Below are 23,424 nucleotides of genomic sequence, written 5' to 3'. Positions count from 1 at the left end.
TCTTTTGGCTGCTTGGCATTCAGGATTCCACCAATGCATTGGATACAGTGGAAATCGAGATTATGTTTTTGGAATTGCTGCTTTAGCTGCATAGACAATACAATCTGTAACATACTTTACTGCTTCATTGATAGGTGTCTGACTACTTCAGCATTAAATTTTGCAAGATAAGAAAAAGTTAAAAAAATTCCAGTTAGCCTAGTCCATTTTCCACATTGGCATTCATGTAGGAGAACACGGTTTCTGTGAGGACACAGTGCAAATAACAGAAAAATGATTGTTTTCATATAAGTTCTTATCATCATCCCACATATCAATAAAATAATGCCAAGGGGATAGACTGTGAGATCTACTGCAGAATGTGAGCAAGTAAGCATATTGAAAAAGGAATTGAGAGTATTATTCAGAAGAAAGAGGTTATTATCGTCAAGCATTCACTCAATGATATGACCTTATTCATTTGTGTTGGTATTAACCCCCCCCCCCCAGTGTGTTGTACTCTTTACTACCCCTTTAAACACAAGTGGTAGTGCCAAGACAGGCAATTTGCATGCCTATATTTCTGACTTTAAATAAAGCATCTCACTGGATTATGATGTGTACAGCATAACAAAACAGTTGAGATACCCTGCTTTTATAAATGTTACAAGTTTACATATATTGGAGGATCATGTTCCGTGGTGAAACGAGTGACCATCCCTACACATCAGGATGCACCTTATATCTATTACTCCCTGATCTTTAAGTTCTGAACATATCTCTTCATCAGAAACATCAACGAGATCCTAAGCAGATATCACCTAGAAGAGTTTAGTGTTCTATGAGGTGCTATAATAATTGGTATCCACCCATTGATGTTGCTCCCAGTAGTTTTTCAGAATGTTATTGACATGATTTTTCCAAAGGATGTATCATCAGAATAACTGTTTTGGGAAAATTGCCGGTCCTTCTCAACTCATTTGAATAAAGAAGGGTGATATTTTTACTACTGGCTTTTCACCTGTTGCATGAATATTGAGAAGCACTGGTACATTGATATTGGTGTCATGTCTTTTGTTTCTTATTTATGTAATTAAAAGATGTATCTATGATATTAGTACTTGGTTGGGACCTTGTGAGGGTACCAGAAGAATTTGAGGAAGCAAATCAGGTCTCCCTTCTGAACAAGACCACCACGTCATAGATCAGTGATGGCGAACCTTTTTACCCAGGTCATCATCATTAGTGTTCTGTCTCTTGACAGGTCCAATGGTATAACTCAGCAGATTCTCTTCCCCCCAATTTCCTCTGTCTCTTGCTTCCTCCTTTATTTCCTGATATCTTCTTGTTCCCATTATATCATCAAGCATCATTAGTCGTATTCTTCCTCTTGGTCGCTTTCCTTCAATTTTCCCTTCTATCATTCTTTTCAGTAGGCTGTCTCCTCTTAATACATGTCCTATCCAGTTATGCTTTCTTCTTCTTATGGTCTTTAGTAAATTCCTTTCTTCTTCAACTCTTTGTAATACTTCTTCATTGGTGATTGTTTCAGTCCACTTTATTTTCTTCAGTCTTCTCCATAACCACATTTCAAATGCCTCCAACATTTTAGCTTCTTTCTTCCTAATTGTCCATGTTTCTGACCCATATAAGGTCATACTCCAAATATAGCAATTAATAAGCCTTTTCTTTAGATTTTTATTCATTTTATTAATAAACAAATTTTTCTTGCTATAAAAGGCATATTTTCCTTTGTTAATTCTTTCTTTTATTTCCATGTCACATTTTCCATTTTCTTGTAATATACTACCAAGGTATTTGTATTGTCTCACCTGCTCTACACTTTCTCCATTCATCATCATCACCTTGATACTTCCTGGTTTCCTGGAGACTCATTACTTTTGTTTTCTTTGCATTAATTTTCATACCATATATCATGCATATATTTTCAAATTTTTGCATTAGATGCTGTAGTTCATCTTTGGTATTAGCTAATAGTGCTTGATCATCTGCAAATCTAATATTTTGTATTGTTCTTCCTCCAATGGTGATTCCTCTTTCCTCTTCATAAAATGCTTCTTTTATCATTTCTTCTGCAAATATATTGAAGAGCGTCAGTGACAGGCAGCATCCCTGTCTTACACCTCTGCCAATCACACATTTTTTAGTTTTTCCTACTTCTGTCTTTATTATGGCCGTCTGGTTCATATATAATTCAGCTATTAACCTTTGGTCTCTCCAATCTAAACCTATTTTGCATAATATTTCCATCAGATTTTCCCATTTCACCATGTCAAATGCTTTTTCAAGGTCGATGAAACAAATATAAACTTCCTTATTTACTTCTATATTCCTTTCCCATATGGTCCTCATTACTCCAATTGCATCTCTGGTTCCTCTGTCTTTTCTAAATCCAAATTGATCATCCCCCAGAAAATACTCCGCTCTATTAAACAATCTTTGATTTAATATTCTTAGCAGTACTTTGGAGGCATGTGAGAGTATGCTTATAGTTCTGTAGTCACTGCACTTAGCAGGATTGCTTTTCTTTTCAATTGGTATAAGAATACTCTCTGTGAAATCTTTAGGCCATTCTCCTGTTTTGTAAATGAGGTTGCAGAGTTTCCATGTTTCTGTTATACCTTTGTTCACCAGTTGTTTTAGGATTTCACTAGGTATTCCATCCACACCTTCCATCTTTCTACTTTTTAATTCCTTAATTGCTATTTCTACTTCTCTCTTTAGTATTTCAGGACCTCTTTCTTCTGTTGAGATTTCATTTTGCTCTTCCAATTCAATTTTTGTTGGTCTTTCTTTTTTTGCGTAAAGTTCTTCGATGTATTCCTTCCATCTTTCACCCTGTATTTCAATATCATAAATCAGTTTTCCTTGCTTATCTTCTAATGGCAGATTTCTTATGCTTTTTTTAATATTTGTAATTTCTTTTGCTTTTTCAAACATTTTATCATATCGCCCCCTTTTTTCCATTTCTTCAATTTCTTTGCATTCTGTTTTCAACCATTCCTCTCTTGCTTTATCAGTTTCTGTTCTCAGTTCATTATTTAATACTTTGTATTTTCTTCTTCCCTCTTCAGTGTTTACATTTTTCCATCTTCTCCTTTCTTCCATTTTTCTTATCATTTCATTTGTAATCCATGGCTTTTTAATTCTTTTCCCTTCCACAAAGCCTATCTCTTCAGCAGCTATTTCATATATCACGTTTTTCAGTTGATTCCATTTTGCATTAGCATCCACAGTTTCTTCAGATATATTCTCTTTGTTCCTTATTTTATTTTCCAGTTCTTCTCTGAATTTCCTACCTACATCTCCTTTGAGTTTTTCTAGGTTCCACCTTTTCTTGTTTTTACCTTTGCTTATTTTCTTATATCGTATTCTTAATTCCATAACAAGCAAATTATGGTCTGAGTCGATATCAGCTCCTGGATATGTTGATATCCTTTTTACACTGTTTCTGTACCTGTTTTGTATTAACATATAATCAATCTGGTATCTTGCGATATCACCTAGCATTTTCCATGTATGGAAGTTTAAACCAAGTATTACCAATGATTAGTTTGTGTCTTTTACAAAACTCTATAAGTCTTTCACCTCTCTCATTCCTTTTTCCAAGGCCATATCTTTCTGTTATTCCCTTCTCTACCTTTTTACCTACCACCGCATTCCAGTCTCCCATCCAGATGGTACACCTTTTAGTTCTGTCTTCTTCCATCATCTCTTCTATTTGATTATATATCTCTTCTACTTCATTTTCATCATGGTCACTTGTGGGCATATATATCTGTATAATCATTATGTCCACAGGCTTTGCTTTCAGTTTAATCATAATCACCCTGTCACTTTTATATATTATTTTTTCTACTGAATTTTTAACCTTCTCATTCAAAACAAACGCTACTCCATTTTCCCCCCGTGTTCTACAGGAATATATAATTCTATAACCATCACTTTCAAAATCTCTTCCCATCTGACTTCACTTAGATCAACTACATCCAATTTATTCCTCTCCATTTCTTTCTTCAAGTTCTCTAATTTACCAGCTCTTAACATTGTTCTTACATTCCAAGTTGTAACATGTATAGTTTCTATCTCATTCTCTCTTGTATGTCTTATTTTCTTCCTATTTTCCTCAATACTTGGGATCCCATCCTCATTGTCCATTTGAGGATTTCGTAGGTTAACGACCTGAGAAGCCTCATTTCTTCTTCTGCCGGGCATGACATCCATCGTTTGTCGATAGACCCCATTTTTGCCAGTTGTGGAAACTAAATTTGCCGAGTTCACCATATTTTCTTGGAAATAATACTGAGATGGTTTCCCGTTGCCTTCATCAGGAAACCATTATGGTAAGGTTTCAAACCTGGGAGAGAAGCAGACTCCCATTGCTCAAAATAGGCTACTCCTCTCACTACTAAAGGTAGAAAATAAAGTAAATAGAAAAGATTCACCCCTAGCCCTCGAATTACTCTAATAGCATTGGGGGAAGGAACAAGAAGAAGAGAGGAAGTATAAAGAAAGAAGATAGGGACCAGTCTACAGATAATATAACAGACATGCATTACATGAAGTAAGGCATGGTCTAGCATCAGGTACCTCGGATTTGCCATTCCCATACTCACTAGAGTGAGTACCGGAATGGCAGGTGTGTCAAACTTTTTTTTTTTTTTTTTAAATATTGACGTTGTTGATGTGCCACTTGCATAGATGCATTATAAATGTAACTACATAATCATAGATGGTGACTTATACATATCATTACATTACTTACATTACATTACATTTAATGACTTTTCTGTTGCTGACTACTAGTAGAAAGTTCTTTCCATGAACAAACCTACCTTCGCCTTAACTGAGAGCAATCTCACACGATTTATCGCAGTTTTTTCATCAGAATAGCAATATTTTTCAACATCCAAGGTGTGTCACCTGAAACCCTCAAGTGTGCCAGTGCTGACACGCGTGTCATAGGTTCGCCATCACTGTCATAGATGGTTCAAAAGTTCTGATACCTTATCTTGACAATAACCTATTGTTCTGTATTTTCAAACAGTCTTTTGAGATCACATTCTCACACATGGTAATGATAAAGAATTAAGAACCAAGGCCTCCTACTGCATGACTTTTGGAATTCCCTTATCCACTGATGCACAAGATGTTTTGTATATTAACAAATATTAACAAGCACCTATGAGCCATACCAGAAGTGTGTTAGATGCATCAGTGGTTACCTATGCTTTCGTCTTTATATTGTTTTTTTTTTAAACATGGCAATTTGTATTTCCATATGTATAATTGTGCTGATATCATTTATTTGACAGTTAAGCATGTATATATCCTCTCTTTTTTTCATATTAAACATTTTTAACAAGTGAATACCTATTACCTTTTGCCATCATATTTCATCCTTGAATTATTTCCTTTTAATCAGAGATGAGGATTTTTTTTATTCAGTTAACAAATTTAATTCAAAAGAACTAAGTCTATAAACCTACTACCAGAGAAAAGACTGAGTGCTGATTTTTTAACAAAAAACATACAGGAATAAATGACAAATCAAATTTTCAAGTTATCCTGTATTCGACAAACAACAATTATGAACACCTCCATTTCTAGTGCTATGATCTCTCATGTAACCTGATGATTTCTTGACTATATCAAATGTATTTTCTCATCTTTGTAAAATCATAAAGAGTGACTTACTTGTAGTCTTGGGATTTTAGCACTTCATAATAATACATAATTTTGGCTTTATGGGAAGAAAGTGCAAAATCAAATGAATGATGGTGCAAGGAATCTCCATATCTCCACTGCAGTACATAAGTACCAGATGTACTAGTCACATGGGTACCCTACAAAAGGAAGATATTTTAAAAATTATATAAAAATTTTACAGTTCAAAAAATAAATCATTCTTTATAAATAGTTCTTTATTATCTAAAAAAATACTTTGAAATAAATTTTGTAGTGCTCACAAAATGATTTGCTTTCTCATTAACCTGTCCCACAGACTCAGAACTCTTATAAGTAAAATCGACTAAACCTAATTAGATGATATGACCTAAAAACTGGACTGTAGCATTTAAATTTTGCAGTGTCGGCATGTGGTTTCCTCCAGCCTCTCCATAATGTTTTCCAGGTATGGTCCGTTGATCTACAACATTAAACTCTAGTCGCAGCGCTCGGTGCAAGAATTCGTCCAAGCAAGTGGGTTCTGGAGATGCATTTCTAATCAACAAGTTTGCTGCCTCTGCGACCGAGTGCCAAGATTTCTAACAAAGTCGAAGCCGATTCCCGTACGGATGCATGGGATGGGGTCAAGGTGAACCGCTCCTCAGAATGAGGTAGTCGAATCGGCACATGACGAGTACTGTGGTGCTCCGCGAGATGGAGCACTCCGACTGCGATGCAGGTGAAATGTTGTGAACTGAACGCGGCATCGCCGCGTTCGTTGCATTCGATGATCGAATGCTACCTGGTTCATCCTGCCAGTAGTCATATGCTTGTCTCAAAGATTAAGCCATGCATGTCTAAGTACATGCCTAAGCAAGGTGAAACCGCAAATGGCTCATTAAATCAGTTATGGTTCCTTAGATTGTACCTTTTTACTTGGATAACTGTGGTAATTCTAGAGCTAATACATGCAGCAGAGCTCCGACCTTCGGGGACGAGCGCTTTTATTAGACCAAGACCAATTGGGCTTCAGTCTGAAAATCCTGGTGACTTTGGATAACTTTGAGCAGATCGCACGGTCTCGTACCGGCGACGCACCTTCCAAGCATCTGCCTTAACAACTGTATTACTCTATTAATTTTGTTATTACCATGTGATTCTTACCATCATATCATTCAGATAATAGAAGCAAACCTACTGTTGCAAAATTCATAAATACATTTTTAATCTATCAAAAAATAATGATTATGATTTTATAATCTCCAGTTACGCCAGAATGGCAAACAAATCATTACATTGAGAATGTTATGAATACGAAATCCATGATATATCTCCATAGTGCAAATGGAAGAATGGTGGAACTGTGCCCTTCAAATGGAAAGACCCATGTTCTATTCTCATCATGAGAAGAGGAATTATTACACGGGTTTTCAACTGAAAGTGAGTCAGTCGATTTCATGCAGAGGTAGCAGATTTTTTCCTCCTGGAAACTTGGGATTTTCATCCCATACAGAGAAAAATCAGCTATCATACACACAATTTACGGACAAAAAATGCTAATGCTGGGTAGTAAATAGTATGGAGTGTCATTTCATAATAAAAATAATATTTCTGTCTCCAGAATTTGTTTATTAAGAGCTAGTTAACATATAAGTGTTTAAAGAGACCTATTGTACAATATCTTTATTAAAATTCAGATATGAGATATTCAGATATACTTATGATATGAAAAATAAAATAATTAATTTAGAGTAAAGAATTAATATGGTAATTGTAAATAGGACACTACCAAGCCACCTTTTTTGAACTTCCAAATCCCATTTGATAATTCTTGGGTTGTTATCCTTGATATTATTCAAGAACATGAGAGGCTTGTGATCTGATTTTAGTTCTATCTCTTGACCATACAACAAATACTTCAGCTTGCAGAGGATAATTATGTCTAATAGATCTTTCTTTCTCTATCATCGAATAACTCCTTTCTGAGTTGCTAAGTTTATTACTGAGAAATGCTACTGGCTTTAATCTATCTTCTTCAAGCTACTCCACTGTAGCTGCTATACAATTCTGTGAAACATCAGTTGAATCAGCATGGTAACGCAGGTGAGCCAGCTGCATTTCTCTGTATAAGTGAGATTGTTTGGATAATGAGATGCCAATATACAAACATTCTCAGTATTTCAAAGATGTATTAATGCTCTATTCTGTCAGTATTCGTACTCCATTCTTTTGAAAACTTTTTCCTAGTTGAAACTCATTAGTACTAAATTTTAATTTTGACTGTGATGTGGATGAGGTCCCTGATTAAATGTAGGTTATCATATATTGATCTTCTTGGTACTACATAGATTTGGTAGTGGACATCATCATCAGATGGTGCAGATAGTTTGCAATTATTTCCAAGATGATTTTGCAGTCTTTATTAAATAGTGATATTGGCAGCTAGATTCTAAGGTCTATGTAGTCTCTCTTCTTTGGAATGAGATATGTGCAACTGAGGATGTGACAGATTATTGAAGCCCATAAGTAACTTTCTTGTAGTCATTTAAGGAAAAGTGGTCCTAGGTAATCCCAGAATTTTGTTTATGTAAGTCCATTCGGGCAAGGAGAACAAATTGCATATTTGTTCTTTGACAGAAATTTATATGCTGTTCTTCCAAGGCAATGAGTTTTTCTAGGTTGTTTTGTATACTGTTGTTTAGTATTTCACCATTTCAGATGTAATTTTATTTGGGTCTTCTCTAATGTTACCATTCCATAGCCTAATGGCTGAATTGTAGGCTGCTGCCTGACAGATGGGAATGGATATTAAATTGGTGATATGGATAGGAGAATGGCTCAGGGAGAGATACCATAAGGTGGTGTATGGAGGAGCCGAGTCCAGAATGAGGCAGGTGACCAGTGGTGTGCCTCAGGGCTCTGTGCTTGGGCCAATGTTGTTTAATTTGTATATAAATGATATAGGAAACGGCTTAAAGGGAGATATTCAGTTGTTTGCTGATGATGCAAAGTTGTGTAGTGCAATAAAAAATCAAGCTGATGTTGAAAGTTTGCAGGAGGATTTAAATAAGCTGGTAAAATGGGCAAAAGAAAATGGATGTCAGTTCAATGTGGAAAAGTGTAAAGTCTTGCATTTTGGGATTAAAAGATTACCAGCTGTGTACTACATCGATGGAAAGGTACTCCAAGAGATTGATGAGGCTAGGGACTTAGGGGTATTGGTAGATAAGGAGATGAAGTTCAGAGGACACATTGCTAAGGTGTCCAAGATTGCACATAGGATTACTTGGTTGTTGAGGAACACACTGACATCCAGAGATAAAGAGGTTATTATTCCCCTTTACAAAGCATTGATACTTCCACATTTGGATTACTGTGCTCAGGTCTGGTCACCTGGATTCCTTGGAGATGAGGAGGCTGTGGAGAGGGTTCAGAGAAGAGTGACCAAGTTGGTGAGTGATATAAAAAATGCTCCCTACATTGATAGATTGAGAGCTTGTGGATTGCAGAGATTGGCTGATAGGCGAAGAAGAGGGGATATGATAGAAACATTCAAATTACTAAAAGGTTTTTATAGGATTGATGCAGGGGAAATGTTTCAGCTGTGTGATAGTGATGGAAGAACAAGAGGTCATCTCTGGAAATTAAAGAAGAGTGTGGTAAACAAAGGTGTCAGAACAAGGTTTTTTGCCTGGAGGGTGGTGAATGAGTGGAATTCATTGCCTGACTTTGTTGTGAGCTCTTCATCTGTAAATGAATTCAAGAAGAGATATGACAGATATTGTTTTGCTAGCTTGGGTCTCCCGCGATGAGTCTACTGACTCCATGGAGATACCCGTAATAATAATAATAATAATAATTTCTTTTTTTTTTTTTTTTTTTTTAGTGGGATGAATTTGGGGTGAGTGCACTTTCTTTAAAGCCATTCAAATGCAGCCCATCACGCCTATATAATTTTCATTCTTCCCTCACATGAATGCCATACATCTACAAACTGTACTCCCTTCTCATCACACAGCTCTGTAAAACATACCATTCATGATTTTGGCTCTACGTCGCAACTTGTCATCCTCATAACTTAACACATTGACAACCTTTCCACTACAGTTATCTTTCACTCTTCTCAATAGCCTCCTGATATTCGCCCACACATCTTCCTTGTGTCCACTTAGATCATTTGTCCCCACAATCACGACTAACTCTCTTGCTTGTTTCTCCCTCATATCCAACTCCTTAATTATCCTACTCATTCTCCCTCCTGGATAGCAGACCTTATGAACTCTCTCTCAGTAACTAGTCCTCTAACTATGGAATCTCCATATACCGCTATCCTGGAATCACTCGTCACCTCTTTTAGTCTTTTTTCTTTCATTCTATTCTCTTGCACATTTTCATTAGTTTTCACTAGACTTCTAACACCACTCTGCTTATTCCTCATGTAATTTTCAATAACTGTTCCGTCAAATCTTGGTTTTTGACAATTTCATTCTCTGTCACTCCTGCAGTCTCACTACCAGTTTTGCTGCAATTTACTTCCGTTTCCTAATTCATACTTTCTTTCACACCATTATCACTAACTTTTGCTTTGACATTCTTGCTTTCTTTCACTTCCTAATTTCTCTAGCTTTCATTTCATTTCTGTTTTTTTTTTAATTATTATTTTTTTTATGTACACCGTCTTCTATCTTTTCGGTGAGTTTCACATTCATTGCCTCGTGGTCGAATAATATATCACATTTCTGACAAATCCATACTTACTCTCATCTCTTGTTCATTTGCTCTCTCTCCCCACAAACACATCTCTTACACTCCGCCACGCATACATATTGCACTCATGACATCGAATCATTTTTGAAAAGTCTATGTCATTAAAGCCACTTGATTTTGGCAGTGCTTGTCTATTCACACTGGTCAATGCCTGTGTGGTTGACCTCATGACTGCTATTGTTTATATTAAAAAAAAAAAAGAAATTTCAACTAATAAATCAGGCAGAAATCATGCCAAAAATCACATACACACTTCGTTATCAAAAATAATTAGCACAATCCTAAAATTCATGAAATATTGCCAATTATTACTCACTTGAAGTAGAAAGAGCCATCAAAACCTTGAAATATGGAAAGGCAGCTGGAGTAAATGAAAGTCAACCAGAAATGTTGAAATATGGAGCTTAAAAGTTGCACAGTGTAACTACACTGCATAATTCAGGATAAGGAAATTTGTGGAAGGGGAGCTTGGCAAAACAGAAATTGTCAGGATCAGATTTTCACTTTAAGGCATGGGAATCTTATTATTATTACATGACACCTCCAAGGAGTTCAAAGATTCATCAAGGGAGTGCACCTACGCTACCAACTCTCTGTTTCCACCACTCAAATCTATCAGCTACAGCAAAACATAACTACACCAATGCTATCTACTGCTCACCACCACCACTAGTATTTTCACAGACACTCAAAAACATCATGTCCACAGCAGGATTTGAACCCGCAGCCAAAAGGATGCAGGTTCAAATCCTACACTTTGTCATATTCCTTTTCCAGATCTATGAAGACTTGGAAAAGGAATATGACAAGGTGCCAGAGAAAAGCTCTTCAAAACGCTATAGTTATATGGTGTAAATGAGACATCATATTGAGCAATATATAGTCTCTCTTTAGTTAGAATTGAAGGTACAGGAAGATGGTTTGATGCTAAATCAGGTGTGCAACAAGGATACACATTATCTTCATTGCTATTCATTATCTATATTGATCACATTATGAAAGAGTGGTATTAAATCTGGTAAATATTGGTGATGTTAATTTAGCTTTTTACGTCATGCAGATGATGGTATACCTCTGAATAAATCCAGTACAAGTCTGCAAGATTCCCTGACTGAATTGATGAACTGCTGGATTTGATGAAAATCAGCAATAAAAAGACAAAGACAATGAAAATAGGCAGAAACATTGAAAACATCAACTGAATTATGAATCTTGAACCTATACAACAAGTAAAACATTTCAGCTATTAAGGCAGGATTTTCAGTGAAGATAAGAAATTAAATATAGAAATAAACAACAGAATCAGGAAATCAGATGAATTATTTTTTTTTAAAATATGGAAAAAGAAAGAAATTAGTCAAAACACTAATTAGCTATATATAAGACAGTGTTCAAACCAATTTTAATTTATGGATCTGAGAGTTGAGTTAGAAATAGAACACTTGATCAGAGACTGTGAGTTCTGAGAAAAATTAGTGGGATGAACAGATGGCAACAATAGCAATATTCTATTAAAAATTAGGATGTTAGGAAAGAACTTGACATTATGAGAATTCAGGAATGTGTTAACAGAGCTAGGCTCAGATGTCTCAGGTCACTTAATTGCCAATTATTACTCACTTGAAGTTGAAAGAGCCATCAAAACCTTGATGGCTCTTTCTACTTCAAGGCAGCTGGAGTAAATGAAAGTCAACCAGAAATGTTGAAATATGGAGCTATAAAAGTTGCACAGTGACTACACTGCATAATTCAGGATAAGGAAATTTGTGAAAAGGGAGCTTGGCAAAACAGAGATTGTCAGGATCATATTTTCATTTATATGACACGTCCAAGGAGTTCAAAGATTCATCGAGGGAGGGCACTAGATGAGAAAGGAAAGTTTACCAAAAACAAGTATTCTTTGCCAGGCTGATATGAAAAAGATCTAAAGGAAGACCAAGATATAAGTGGATTGATACAGTAAAAAGTGCCTTAGAAAACAGAAAATAAGATTTGATAATGTCGGAGTCTTGACAGATAACAGATTGATTTGGAGGAAAATTATTGAAGTTGGCAACAGTGTAACATTTTCACATAGTAATATCATGATATCCTGTACACCCCCTCCTGAGGCTATATTATTATTATTAAGAGAGACTTCCAGGGAGTCAGGGACTCATCGAAGGAGGCCACATACTACACGCACCAGCTATCATACTTATTCTTGGATTCATTCACACTGCTTGCACTCACAACATCCAATGGCGATCTATTCCAATCACGCACCACCCTATGAGAGAAAAATCTAGCCCTCATCCAATTCTTAGTGGCATTCATTCTCAGCTTCCAAGGATGCCCTCTTGTCCTTTCCCCACTTTTCCCAATCCATAAATTGAAAAATTCCATGAATTGAAATCCTGTATGATCCTTTCAGAAGTTTGTAAGTCTCAATCATATCACCCCTCTATCTCCTGTTTGCTAGTATCTACAGTTCTACAAATTCTCAATCTGTCTTCATAATCAGTATTCCATCATCCTGATATCATTTTTAACACTCTCTCCAATATCTCAGAATCACAATGGAAACCAGGAGACAAGACCCGAGGAACAATAGTCCAAGTGAGTCTTATGAAGGTCTTGTAAAGAGGCAAAATGACTTCCATATCTTTACATGTCAAGGTTTGTTTCAGAATTGTAATTATTCTCTGAGTTGTATTTATAATTTTTGCTATGTGACCCTTGAACTTCAACTTGCTATCTACTAACACTCCAGGATCCCTAGCCTGATCAGTTTCTTCTAGCATAATCCCACCAATATTATAAGACATTGGATATCTAATCACACCACAGTGACCTTGTTAACATTGAACTGACATTTTCACATAGTAATATCATAATATCCTGTACACCCCCTACTGAGGCTATATTATTAAGAGAGACTTCCAGGGAGTCAGGGACTCATCGAAAGAGGCCACATACTACATTTTCACATAACCACAATTCCAGCCCATTGAAATCATTCTGCAAGTATAGTCCGACCACAGAATCAAGCGCTGTCATTGGCAGACTGCCAAGAAGAATCAATTCGTGTTGAAGGGGAGAAAGAAATAAGTCTATGTACGAATTGGTCACCAACACGCAAAATCACATGCTTTATATGTAAAATTTTCCAACGGTTATATAAGCAAAATGGTTAGCCCTTTAAAAACTACAATGATCATAAAAGAGAAGTTAATTTTCTGACGTGTAATAATAAACACTCATTCCATAATATGGATTGATTACCCTAATATTGGAATGGATTCTTCTTCTTTTGACATGCGCAGAAGTGCTGAAGGGTCACGTATCAGTGGGCATACTATACTATATATTAGCACGTGGATTAGTTGCCCCAGTCCTGAAGATACTTCAGGCGAAAGCTTTGTTTGCTTACACATGGATAAACTAAATATATAATTTACAGTTTAACCAAGTGAAAAGAAAAAAACTTCCAATATCTTTCTCTAATCCAGAGTAATTTAATAATAAGGTGTGAGGCAACTGGCATATGGAAATATGGCTTCTGCATTGTTTCAACCTTGGTATCACCTCTGGGTCTGGCTCTCACTGAAGAGACCTCAATAAAGGTCAAAACCAGTCTGGGTAGTGACCTTTCCCATAATGCATAGCATTATACATGTCTGCAAGGAAATGTGCTTTGTATTATGGGATACTAAGGAAAGTGACCAGAACTCAGTCCACCTTTGCCACGAGTTGCCCCAGTCCTGAAAATACTTCAGGCACAAACTTTGTTTGCTTACACTTGGATAAAGGTTAAACTAAATATATAATTTGTAGTCTAACCAAGTGAAAAAAAAAAATTTCCAAAATATCTGTCAACAAATAGTGCAATTAGAGACAACTGGGATAAAAACAGCACTAACTAATGAATCATGTCCCCTCCCACAGAAACTTTACTGTATAGACTCAAACAAAACCATATGTTGTACAGTCAAACACTATATCTAACTAAAAGCTATTTGTCCAAACATTTGTCCAAATTTTCAATTACATGCATGAAATAAGTGTTTGTTAGATTGCATTTGAAATTGTTGATGTCATTAAGACAGATTACAAAGGCTAACTTCAAATAAAATCCTACTGGCAAATTGAAACTGACATGTGTTTAATGTGTGTGTGAGTGTGTTCGCTAACCTGACAAGCAAGAATGAAACTGTGTATTTTAAGTTAATTACAGAAGGATTGTAGCTAAAGATTCAAATATATCGCGTGAGGAAGGTGAGCGGCTGATCACATAAATAACTTTGACAATTAAAATTTGAGTGCATTTATTTTATAAATAATGTGAGCAATTATAAATTATAATGAATAATGAGGATTTAATTATAAATGTCAACTTGGATTTTGCCTGAAAAATTAGTTTCCAAAAATCCCTGCACATATCTCGCACCACAATTTTTTAAATGTAATTTTTGGGAAAAAAAGTGCAAGTTATATTTGAGTAAATATGGTATGCTCATATTATTTCTTTGTCAGTGCTTCTTGACCTTGTGTAATTAACGTTGAAATAATAAAATGTCTGTAGTCTGTATATGGGGACTGACAAACAGAATGTAGGAAAATTATTAACTGGTCTGGTAACTACATCTGCAGCCTAATTTCCCCCAATTGTAATGTGGCTAGGAATCTAGCACAACTGAACATCAAAATTAGGGGTCTATATTTTACAACAATTTTAAAACTTCACAAAGCACTGGGTGTGGATTGTACATAGGAAAGAAGATAACCTATATAGAATTCAACAACTGAATGCAGAGAGATGGAGTGCAAACCTGCATTGGAGAGATACACTTTGTTGGGTACAAGTACATGCTATACTGTCATTTATCCAAAGGGATAAATGACAGTATAGCATGTGTCATATTAAGCTTCCTAATGCACATACTAGGCCATGAGGATGCTCTATAAGAGAGACTTTTTTAGGGCATAGTTCAGAGAATTGTTTCCATCCAAGTGATAGAGATAGTTTATTTGTTTTAACATAAAAACTTTGAATGGGTGACATATGAAAGGCACCAGCTAGTTACTCAATTTTACTTAATTGTACTTAAGGGTCAAAGCTGTATAACTAAGAGGAGCCATCCACATTGCCTTTAAAGGAATGCGGAGAACTGACCAGGGCTTCCGACATAACGTCCAATCCTTACCTTCCCATGGTGCACCTTGTTAGGTATCTACCTGGATACTGAACGAACAAGGATGGGCTGGCGATTTGGTATTTAGCTGACCAAATTGCATTCTTACTGGCTTAAACCAAAATATAAAATGATGATACAACATGAGAGAATTTCATGCTGGCTGGAGTGTTGCCCAGTTAAACAAGGTCTCCGTTGTTTTTGCCAGAAAACCAGGGCAAACAGCGAAAAGTCAGCTACTGTAAGAAATCCTAAAACACATCCCAACTCGTCACCAGAGTTCAAGATCAGTACTATCACCATAAGAAGCCTGAATAGCAAAAAAATGGAGCAAGCTGAGGAATTGGATAAGTACCAGATCGACAAAAGAGGGGTGACTGAAACAAAAAAGACAAAATTTGGTGAGATTTTTCTGAGCAATAAATACAAAATGTTATATTCAGGGTAAAGGTGTAGCTATAGTATTGAACACAAAATACGAGGCTAATCTTCTTGAATGGCAAACAATACCAAGTAGGGTGATGTTGGCAAATATCAGAATGGGGAATTGGACAATGAGACTTATTTGTGCCTATAGTCCCACAGAAGGTTCAACTAAGGTAGAAGTGGAGGAATTTTTGAGGCTTTAGAAGAAGCAACTGACACTGAAAAGTTGGTCCTTGGTGGTGATCTAAATAGTAGAGGAAATGATTGCCAGACACAAAAATATTTTGGGAAAATTTGGAGAAAACAGCAAAGCTAATAATAATGGAAAATACCTGTTGGATTTCTTCTCAAAACATGGACTGGTTATTACTAACACAATGTTGGAACATTGTGTTAGTAATAACCTTGTCTCTTCTCTTCTAACACAATGTTCCAACATTGTGTTAGAAGAGAAGAGACAAGGAATAAGAAAAGTCTCATTGACTATGTGTTGATAATGATGTTTTCTCTCAAGTGCAGGACAGTTGAGTGTACAGAGGATTTGAAATTGAAAGTGATCACCATTTAGTCTTGAGCAGGATAAAACTGAATTTCAATAATAAGAAGAATGTAAAAAAATTTTAAAGCAAATAAAAGTTGAGCAGCTCTCAGATGTAAACTGTTGACTAAAATACACAAACATTATTCAAGAAAAATGAAAGAGTTCAAGAACAGGAACCAAACCCTCGAGAGTCAGTGGCAAATAATGAAGAAAACATTGATTGATTCAGCCAGATTCCTGGACAGAGGGATGAATTCCCGATGATTGGAGTAGAGCTCTCATAGTATCCATATATAAAAAGGGAAATAAAACTGAATGTGAGAATTACAGAGGTATTTCCCTACTGAGTGTTTCTGGTAAGATTTATGCAAGTATACTTGAGAAACGGTTGAGTAGGATTGTGGAGGAAAAGCTTGGTGAAGAACAAGCTGGATTCGGGCCAAATAGAGGCTGCCAGGATCAGATTTTCACTTTACGACAATAAGTTGAGAAATCATGGGAATATAACAAAGATCTGTATTTAAGTTTTGGAGATCTGGAAAAAGGCATATGACAAGGTGCCAAGAGAGAAGCTATTCAATACGCTACAGTTATACGGTGTCAGTGTGACAATATATCAAGCAATACTTAGTATTTATTTCAGTTGTAAGTCAGCAGTTAGAATTGAAGAAAGTACTGGTAGATGATTTCATGTTAAATCTGGTGTCAGACAAGGATGTACATTATGAAGGAAAGTGATATTAAACCTGATATCAAAATTGGAAATGTTAATGTCAGTTCTTTGCTTTATGCAGATGATGTTATACTTCTAAATAAATCCATTACAAGTCTGCAAGATTCCCTGACTAAATTGAATAACTTTTGTAATAGATATGGTATGAAGGTCAAATAACAAGACAAAGACAATGAAAATAGGCAGAATCATTGAAAATGTCAACTGCGTTGTGAATGGAGAACCTGTGGAACAAGTAAAACATTTCGACTACTTAGGTACGATTTTTACTGAAGATGATAAATTATATATGGAAATAGACAACAGAACCAGTCAACTGAATAAATTCATATGGAATAAGAGAGAAATTAGTCGGAATACTAAATTACTTGTATACAAGACTGTGTTCAAACCAGTTTTAACTTATGGATCTGAGAGCTGGGTCAGAAGTAAAATACTGACCAAAGACTAAAGATCACAGATATGAGAGTTCTGAGAAAGTAGGGGCATGAACAGATAGCATCAATGGCAATATCATATTAAAAACAAGGATATTAAGAAAGAACTTGACATCATCCAGAAATGTGTTAGCAGAGCTAACACATTTCTGGATGATGTCAAGAGGTATGGTCACTTAAACAGAATGGGCGAGGAAAGATTAGCAAAACAAGTGTTCTCTGCCAGGTTGGCAGGAAAACAACCCAGAGGATGACTAAGATATAGGTGTGTTAAGTCGGAGGACTTAACATTGTTATCACTTTCTTGAGAAAAATAATGATTTATCAGAAATAAAGAAGCAGTGTATAGAATTCGTAATTTAGTTTTTATATATTTTATTTAGTAATGTGAAATTTCATTGTGTTATTATTATATAGTTGCTTAGTCTGAATTGATATGTAAATAGCTAACCATTTGCTGGGTAAGAAATAATCTAAATGTGAAATGGCCGACTTCTGAGACACACGTGGTGAATGTACTAGTATATCTGTTATGTAGCACGGTGCTTCCCCCCTCCCTTCCACCATAACGCCACGAGAGTTACGAAAGGATTCCGCGAGCGGCGCTAAGTGCCGCACGACATAGTGAAAGCATGACATGTACATCGATGACGAAAGAGAGAAACGGCACGGTGTTTAAAAGGGGATGTAACGCTGTGAACCAGGATTTTAGACATTTTCCTGCTGCTGTATTCCTGTGCCACGGAAGTCCGGCTGGTATGGAGCCTCCACGTGGGTTTCCTTTGTTCGTGGAAGTTACGATCGAATGACCAAGAGAACTTACCAATCGGAAATAAAAGCCCAGCAGATCCTGATAGTGGAAAACTATAGAATAATTCCAGTTGAAGTATAGATGGAAATCGTATAGAAAATCCCAAGGAAGTGTGAAGAAAAGCGATCATAGAAGGTAGTTGTCTGATGAAAGAATTGAAGTGGCCAAAGTAGAATATCCAGCAAATTGGTAAGGTGAAAACTTTATGTCTACTAACTAAAGAATTGAATAAGAAGATTTTAATGTGTGTGCTAAGAAAAATTTCTATGAACTGTTGCTGAGAGATTTAGAAGGAAATATAATAGTGTCTCATAAATGTATCTTGAAAGAGAGTGAATTACGAATGTTCTTATTTAAATCTAAGATACATGTAAAATTTGAATAGGATTGTTAAAGAGAAATATGAATGGAATTTGATAAGTATTAAGAGTAAAATTTAAGTGATTAGAGTAGAAAATTGAGACTAAGTGATTAAATGTTAGTGTTTATGTTCCTAAGATAAAAATTCATGAAAAGGGATAATTAACTATGTGCGAGTGTTGATGTTGTATTCAAAATTTAGTTGAATGATTAACAAAGTGCTTCTAAGTGTAATATATGAATTCTAACTGTAATTAAAATGTTTTGTTTTAATGAGAATGTTGTCTTGCCTGTACTTCATCCTACTGCACTTGCTCATAAGATATAACGAACCACAAAAGGGTAGGAAACTGTATAATATAAGGTCATGACTGCAAGTTGTAAATTTATAGCTGAGAAGAGTGAACGCTGACTGGTTTCTAACTCCTTGGTCCTACCTTTTTAGTATATCCTAGGATTCAGGGTGGCACAGCATATACAAATACATTTTCTCTGAATTTGAAAGGGGAGATAGAACCAGTGCTGAGACAAAGAAATTGGCATCCACCATTTGCAATTCTTTGTCTCACAAAACAACAGCTTCACTCTTATCAGGGATTCGGCCTGTAGCATTAGAGATAAGAAAGGGCACATTAAGGATAGGAACGACACAACAGGTGGATTGATACAGTAAAAAGTGCCTTAGATGATAGAAATATAAGATCTGATAATGTTGGAGTCTTGACAAGTAACAGACTGATTTCGAGGAAAATTGTAGATAGGAAGTTAGTAATGATGTAATTTTTTCATATAGTACTATCATATCCTGTACATCCCTTGAGGGTACATGGCAGGAATTTGATGATGATGATAAATAACTCTGAAAACATCATTCTGATTCAGGTTATGTGAGGCCGACGCATACGTTATATAGGCTCGGATCTTTAATATTGCGACTTTTTAATTTAATCACATTTTAATTTAAGGAATATTACCCCAACCAGCACGGAAAAGAAAAAGCATAAATCTGGATCACTGAAATGCAAAGAGCGACAAGCAGCAGAAAGGCAGGAATCAGCCAAGCAATGCCAGTCTATTACAGATTTTAATAAAATTAGTTTAATCCTTTATCCAAGTGTGAGCAAACAAAGTTTGCACCTGAAAGTATCTTCAGGACTGGGGTAAGGTGGTACAACACCAGAGCAACTCGTTGCAAAGGTGGAGCAAGCTACCAACACTCCTGTCTCAGTATCTCCTATAATGCAAAACACATATCCTTGCGGATATGTCTAATGTTATGCATTAAGCGAAGGGCCACTACCCAGACTAGTTTTGACCTTTATTGAGGTCTCTTCAGTGGGAGCCAGGTCCAAGTGGAGATACCAGGCAGAAGCATTAGCAGGTCATCTCTACCTATAGGAGTTGCCAAATGGTGTGCCACCCTTTTTTAATAAATTACTCTGGATTTAGAGAAAGATGTTGAAAGTTTATTTTTCACTTGGTTTTCACTTGGTGGAGCAAGCTTGCTCCACCTTTGCAACGAGTTTCCCTGGTGTTGTACCACCTTACCCCAGTCCTGAAGATACTTTCAGGCGCAAACTTTGTTTGCTCACACTTGGATAAAGGATTAAACTAATTTTATTATACTCTAACCAAGTGAAAAATAAACTTATTACAGATTTTATAATACTACACCCACCATCCAAATCAATGTACAGTTCCATAACAAATAATCAAGAAGTAAGAAACAATACTCATGCTGATGATGTAATGACTTGTGAGTTACAAGAACAGGAAAGAGCTACTTATAATGTAGAGACAAATACAATTCCCTTACTCACCAACCCAGGCCTAGTACTTCTTCTGGTTTCATTGTTCTGGTATCTTTACTACCTGTAGTTGCAACATCTGAACACATAGCTTCAACTAGTTAGAGGGAATTAGATATACCTTCAGGCATAAATAACTTGGTTTCTGAAGCACAGCCTATAAATGAACCTACACAAGAAAATGAAAGATCAACTGCTGGAATCTTCTAATATCCATCACGAGCAAATCTGAAACAGTTTTTTGCTGAACATCCGTTTCAGCTACTTGATGATCGTTTGTATGAGAGGAAAATTCTGAATGACTCAGCCCAAAGACAATGGCTAACATATAACAAAGAAAATAGGTGCTTATATTGTTCATACTGCTGCATTTGAGTTTCCAAACACTTATAATTCATTACCCTTTGTACGTGGTTTAGTGACTACAGGCATATTAGCCAGAGCTTGGATTTACATGAATCGACAACAACATATGTCAGAAATGTTTAGCAATTTATCAGTGTAGTTAATGAAGGCCACTTGGATATTTTTTTTGCATCTTCACTAATTAAAAAGAAAGAAGTGTTGAAACAGAGGAGTATTGTCATGAGGTTTATAGACATCATAAAGATGTCAGGCAAGCAAGCAATTCCTTTTCGAGGTAACAGAAATGATTCAAATACAAACTTATTCATTAATTACTGACCATTTACGAAAAACAAAATGACATTAGAGCCTACCAGTTACGCCAGCAAACTGTCTGGCTTTTTCAAGGCATTTATTGAGACATGAAAACTAGTAAATGTAAATTGAAAGGAAAATAAAAAACGTCGTAAACCAACTAGTAGCTAAGGTTACACGTTCGCGTGACAGAGAGGACTTATTGTTCTTATTCATTATCACGCATGAGTGATTTTTGTAAACGTGCAATGTGATTATTGGCTAGCTGTAGTTCAGATTGATTTAGAGAGAGGATCAGGTTTTTCCACGAACTGTTTAGGATTGCACCCTGATTTCTGTTGAGGTTTCCACCGGTTATTAACACTATTGTGGCTTCCTTGAATAAACGATGTCTGTAGTCGTCATCCAGATATGGCATGGAGCTGTTTTGCCACTCTATCGTGTGGTTAGATGTACAGAAATGAACATCTAACCACATTTCTGTACATCTAACCACACGATAGAGTGGCAAAACAGCTCCATGCCATATCTGGATGACGACTACAGACATCGTTTATTCAAGGAAGCCACAATAGTGTTAATAACCGGTGGAAACCTCAACAGAAATCAGGGTGCAATCCTAAACAGTTCGTGGAAAAACCTGATCCTCTCTCTAAATCAATCTGAACTACAGCTAGCCAATAATCATATTACACGTTTACAAAAAACACGCATGCGTGATAATGAATAAGAACAATAAGTCCTCTCTGTCACGTGAACGTGTAACCTTAGCTACTAGTTGGTTTACAACGTTTTTTATCTTCCTTTCAATTTGTATTTACTGGTTTTCATGTCTCCGTAAACGCCTTGAAAAAGCCGAAACTGGTAGGCTCTAATGTAGTTTTGTTTTTCGTAAATGGTCAGTAATTAATAAATAAGTTTGTATTTGAATTATATAAACGACCAAATGTTTAGTTTAAGCAGTTTATCACAGAAATGAATCAGCCTAAACTCTGGATAATGAGGTTCTGAATCATGGCAATTTTTTAGCTACAGCGCAGTTGATGGCAAAACATGACCCCCACTGTTAGATACTGAATGGAGACCCTCTTGACAAGTTATTCATTCAGGATCTAACATGTAAGATTTACAAAATTACAAAGAAATTTGCATAATACCTGCTAAACTCTGGATAATGAGGTTATGAATCATGGCAATTTTTTAGCTACAGTGCAGTTGATGGCAAAACATGACCCCCACTGTTAGATACTGAATGGAGAACCTCTTGACAAGTTATTCATTCAGGATCTAACATGTAAGATTTACAAAATTACAAAGAAATTTGCATAACACCTGCTTACTAGCGGAAGTGAGAAACACCTAAGTTGTTGTATACGAAAGTATGTATCAGTATGAGTAATATATTGGAATTTATTTATTGTAAAACGGAAAGCTAAGAATAATGTCAGATTAGCATTTCATGTAAAGGAATAATGGCTTAATTTATGTATTATCGAACTATCATAAAATCGTAAGTCACTAGGCAAGAAATGACTAATAGGATCAACGGTCATGTCTAAGCCGCAAGTACCTGTCGTAACGCCGAAGGCTGTAGCTTACGGGGAAGGCTGACGTAAGTGCTTTTCCTCGAAAATAGCACCTAATAGCAAGGAGGGAAAAAAAGGGGATCAACCTAAGGGCGATGTAAGCTATGGATCGTGCGAAAAACAATACAGAAAAGAAGATGCTGAGAAAAAGTATTTAAGGCAATATGTGCCAAGCTCAAGGCTTTTTTTCCTGTTTTCCTCGGAGATTTTGGAGATCAAGGACTCTTGACGAGTGATCGGAGATAGGACAAGCCGAGGGTGCTATGTCAATGACAGCCGGCAGTATGCATGACCTGCACTGAGAGGTATTCCGCAGAGATCCATATGAGAATCAACAGCTCATGCAGGATGGTGCCAAACGCTGAATGACCCACCCGAGCAAGCGGAGAAAGCTCGTAGCAACAGCCATTTCTTGATTTGTGTCTGGTAGCAGAGAACGGAACAACTCCGTCAC

General features: G+C 36.2%; 1 protein-coding gene across 4 annotated transcripts in view; it reads right to left on the bottom strand.

Moving 5' to 3' along the window:
- retm (real-time) overlaps nucleotides 1–23,424 on the bottom strand; it is a 469,145-nt gene that overhangs the window by 13,176 nt on the left and 432,545 nt on the right. For all 4 annotated transcript variants that reach the window (XM_090404393.1, XM_090404395.1, XM_090404396.1 and 1 more), the window contains one exon: nucleotides 5,698–5,846. In XM_090404393.1, coding sequence (XP_090260519.1) covers nucleotides 5,698–5,846 — 149 coding nt within the window. The remainder of the gene's footprint in view (nucleotides 1–5,697; nucleotides 5,847–23,424) is intronic.

Source organism: Typopeltis vanoorti, chromosome 14 (genome assembly GCF_054136105.1).
Source record: "Typopeltis vanoorti isolate ZY-2024b chromosome 14, IOZ_Tvanoo_1.0, whole genome shotgun sequence".
Classification (NCBI taxonomy): Eukaryota; Metazoa; Arthropoda; class Arachnida; order Uropygi; family Thelyphonidae; genus Typopeltis; species Typopeltis vanoorti.
This window is presented reverse-complemented; position numbering and strand designations above follow the sequence as displayed.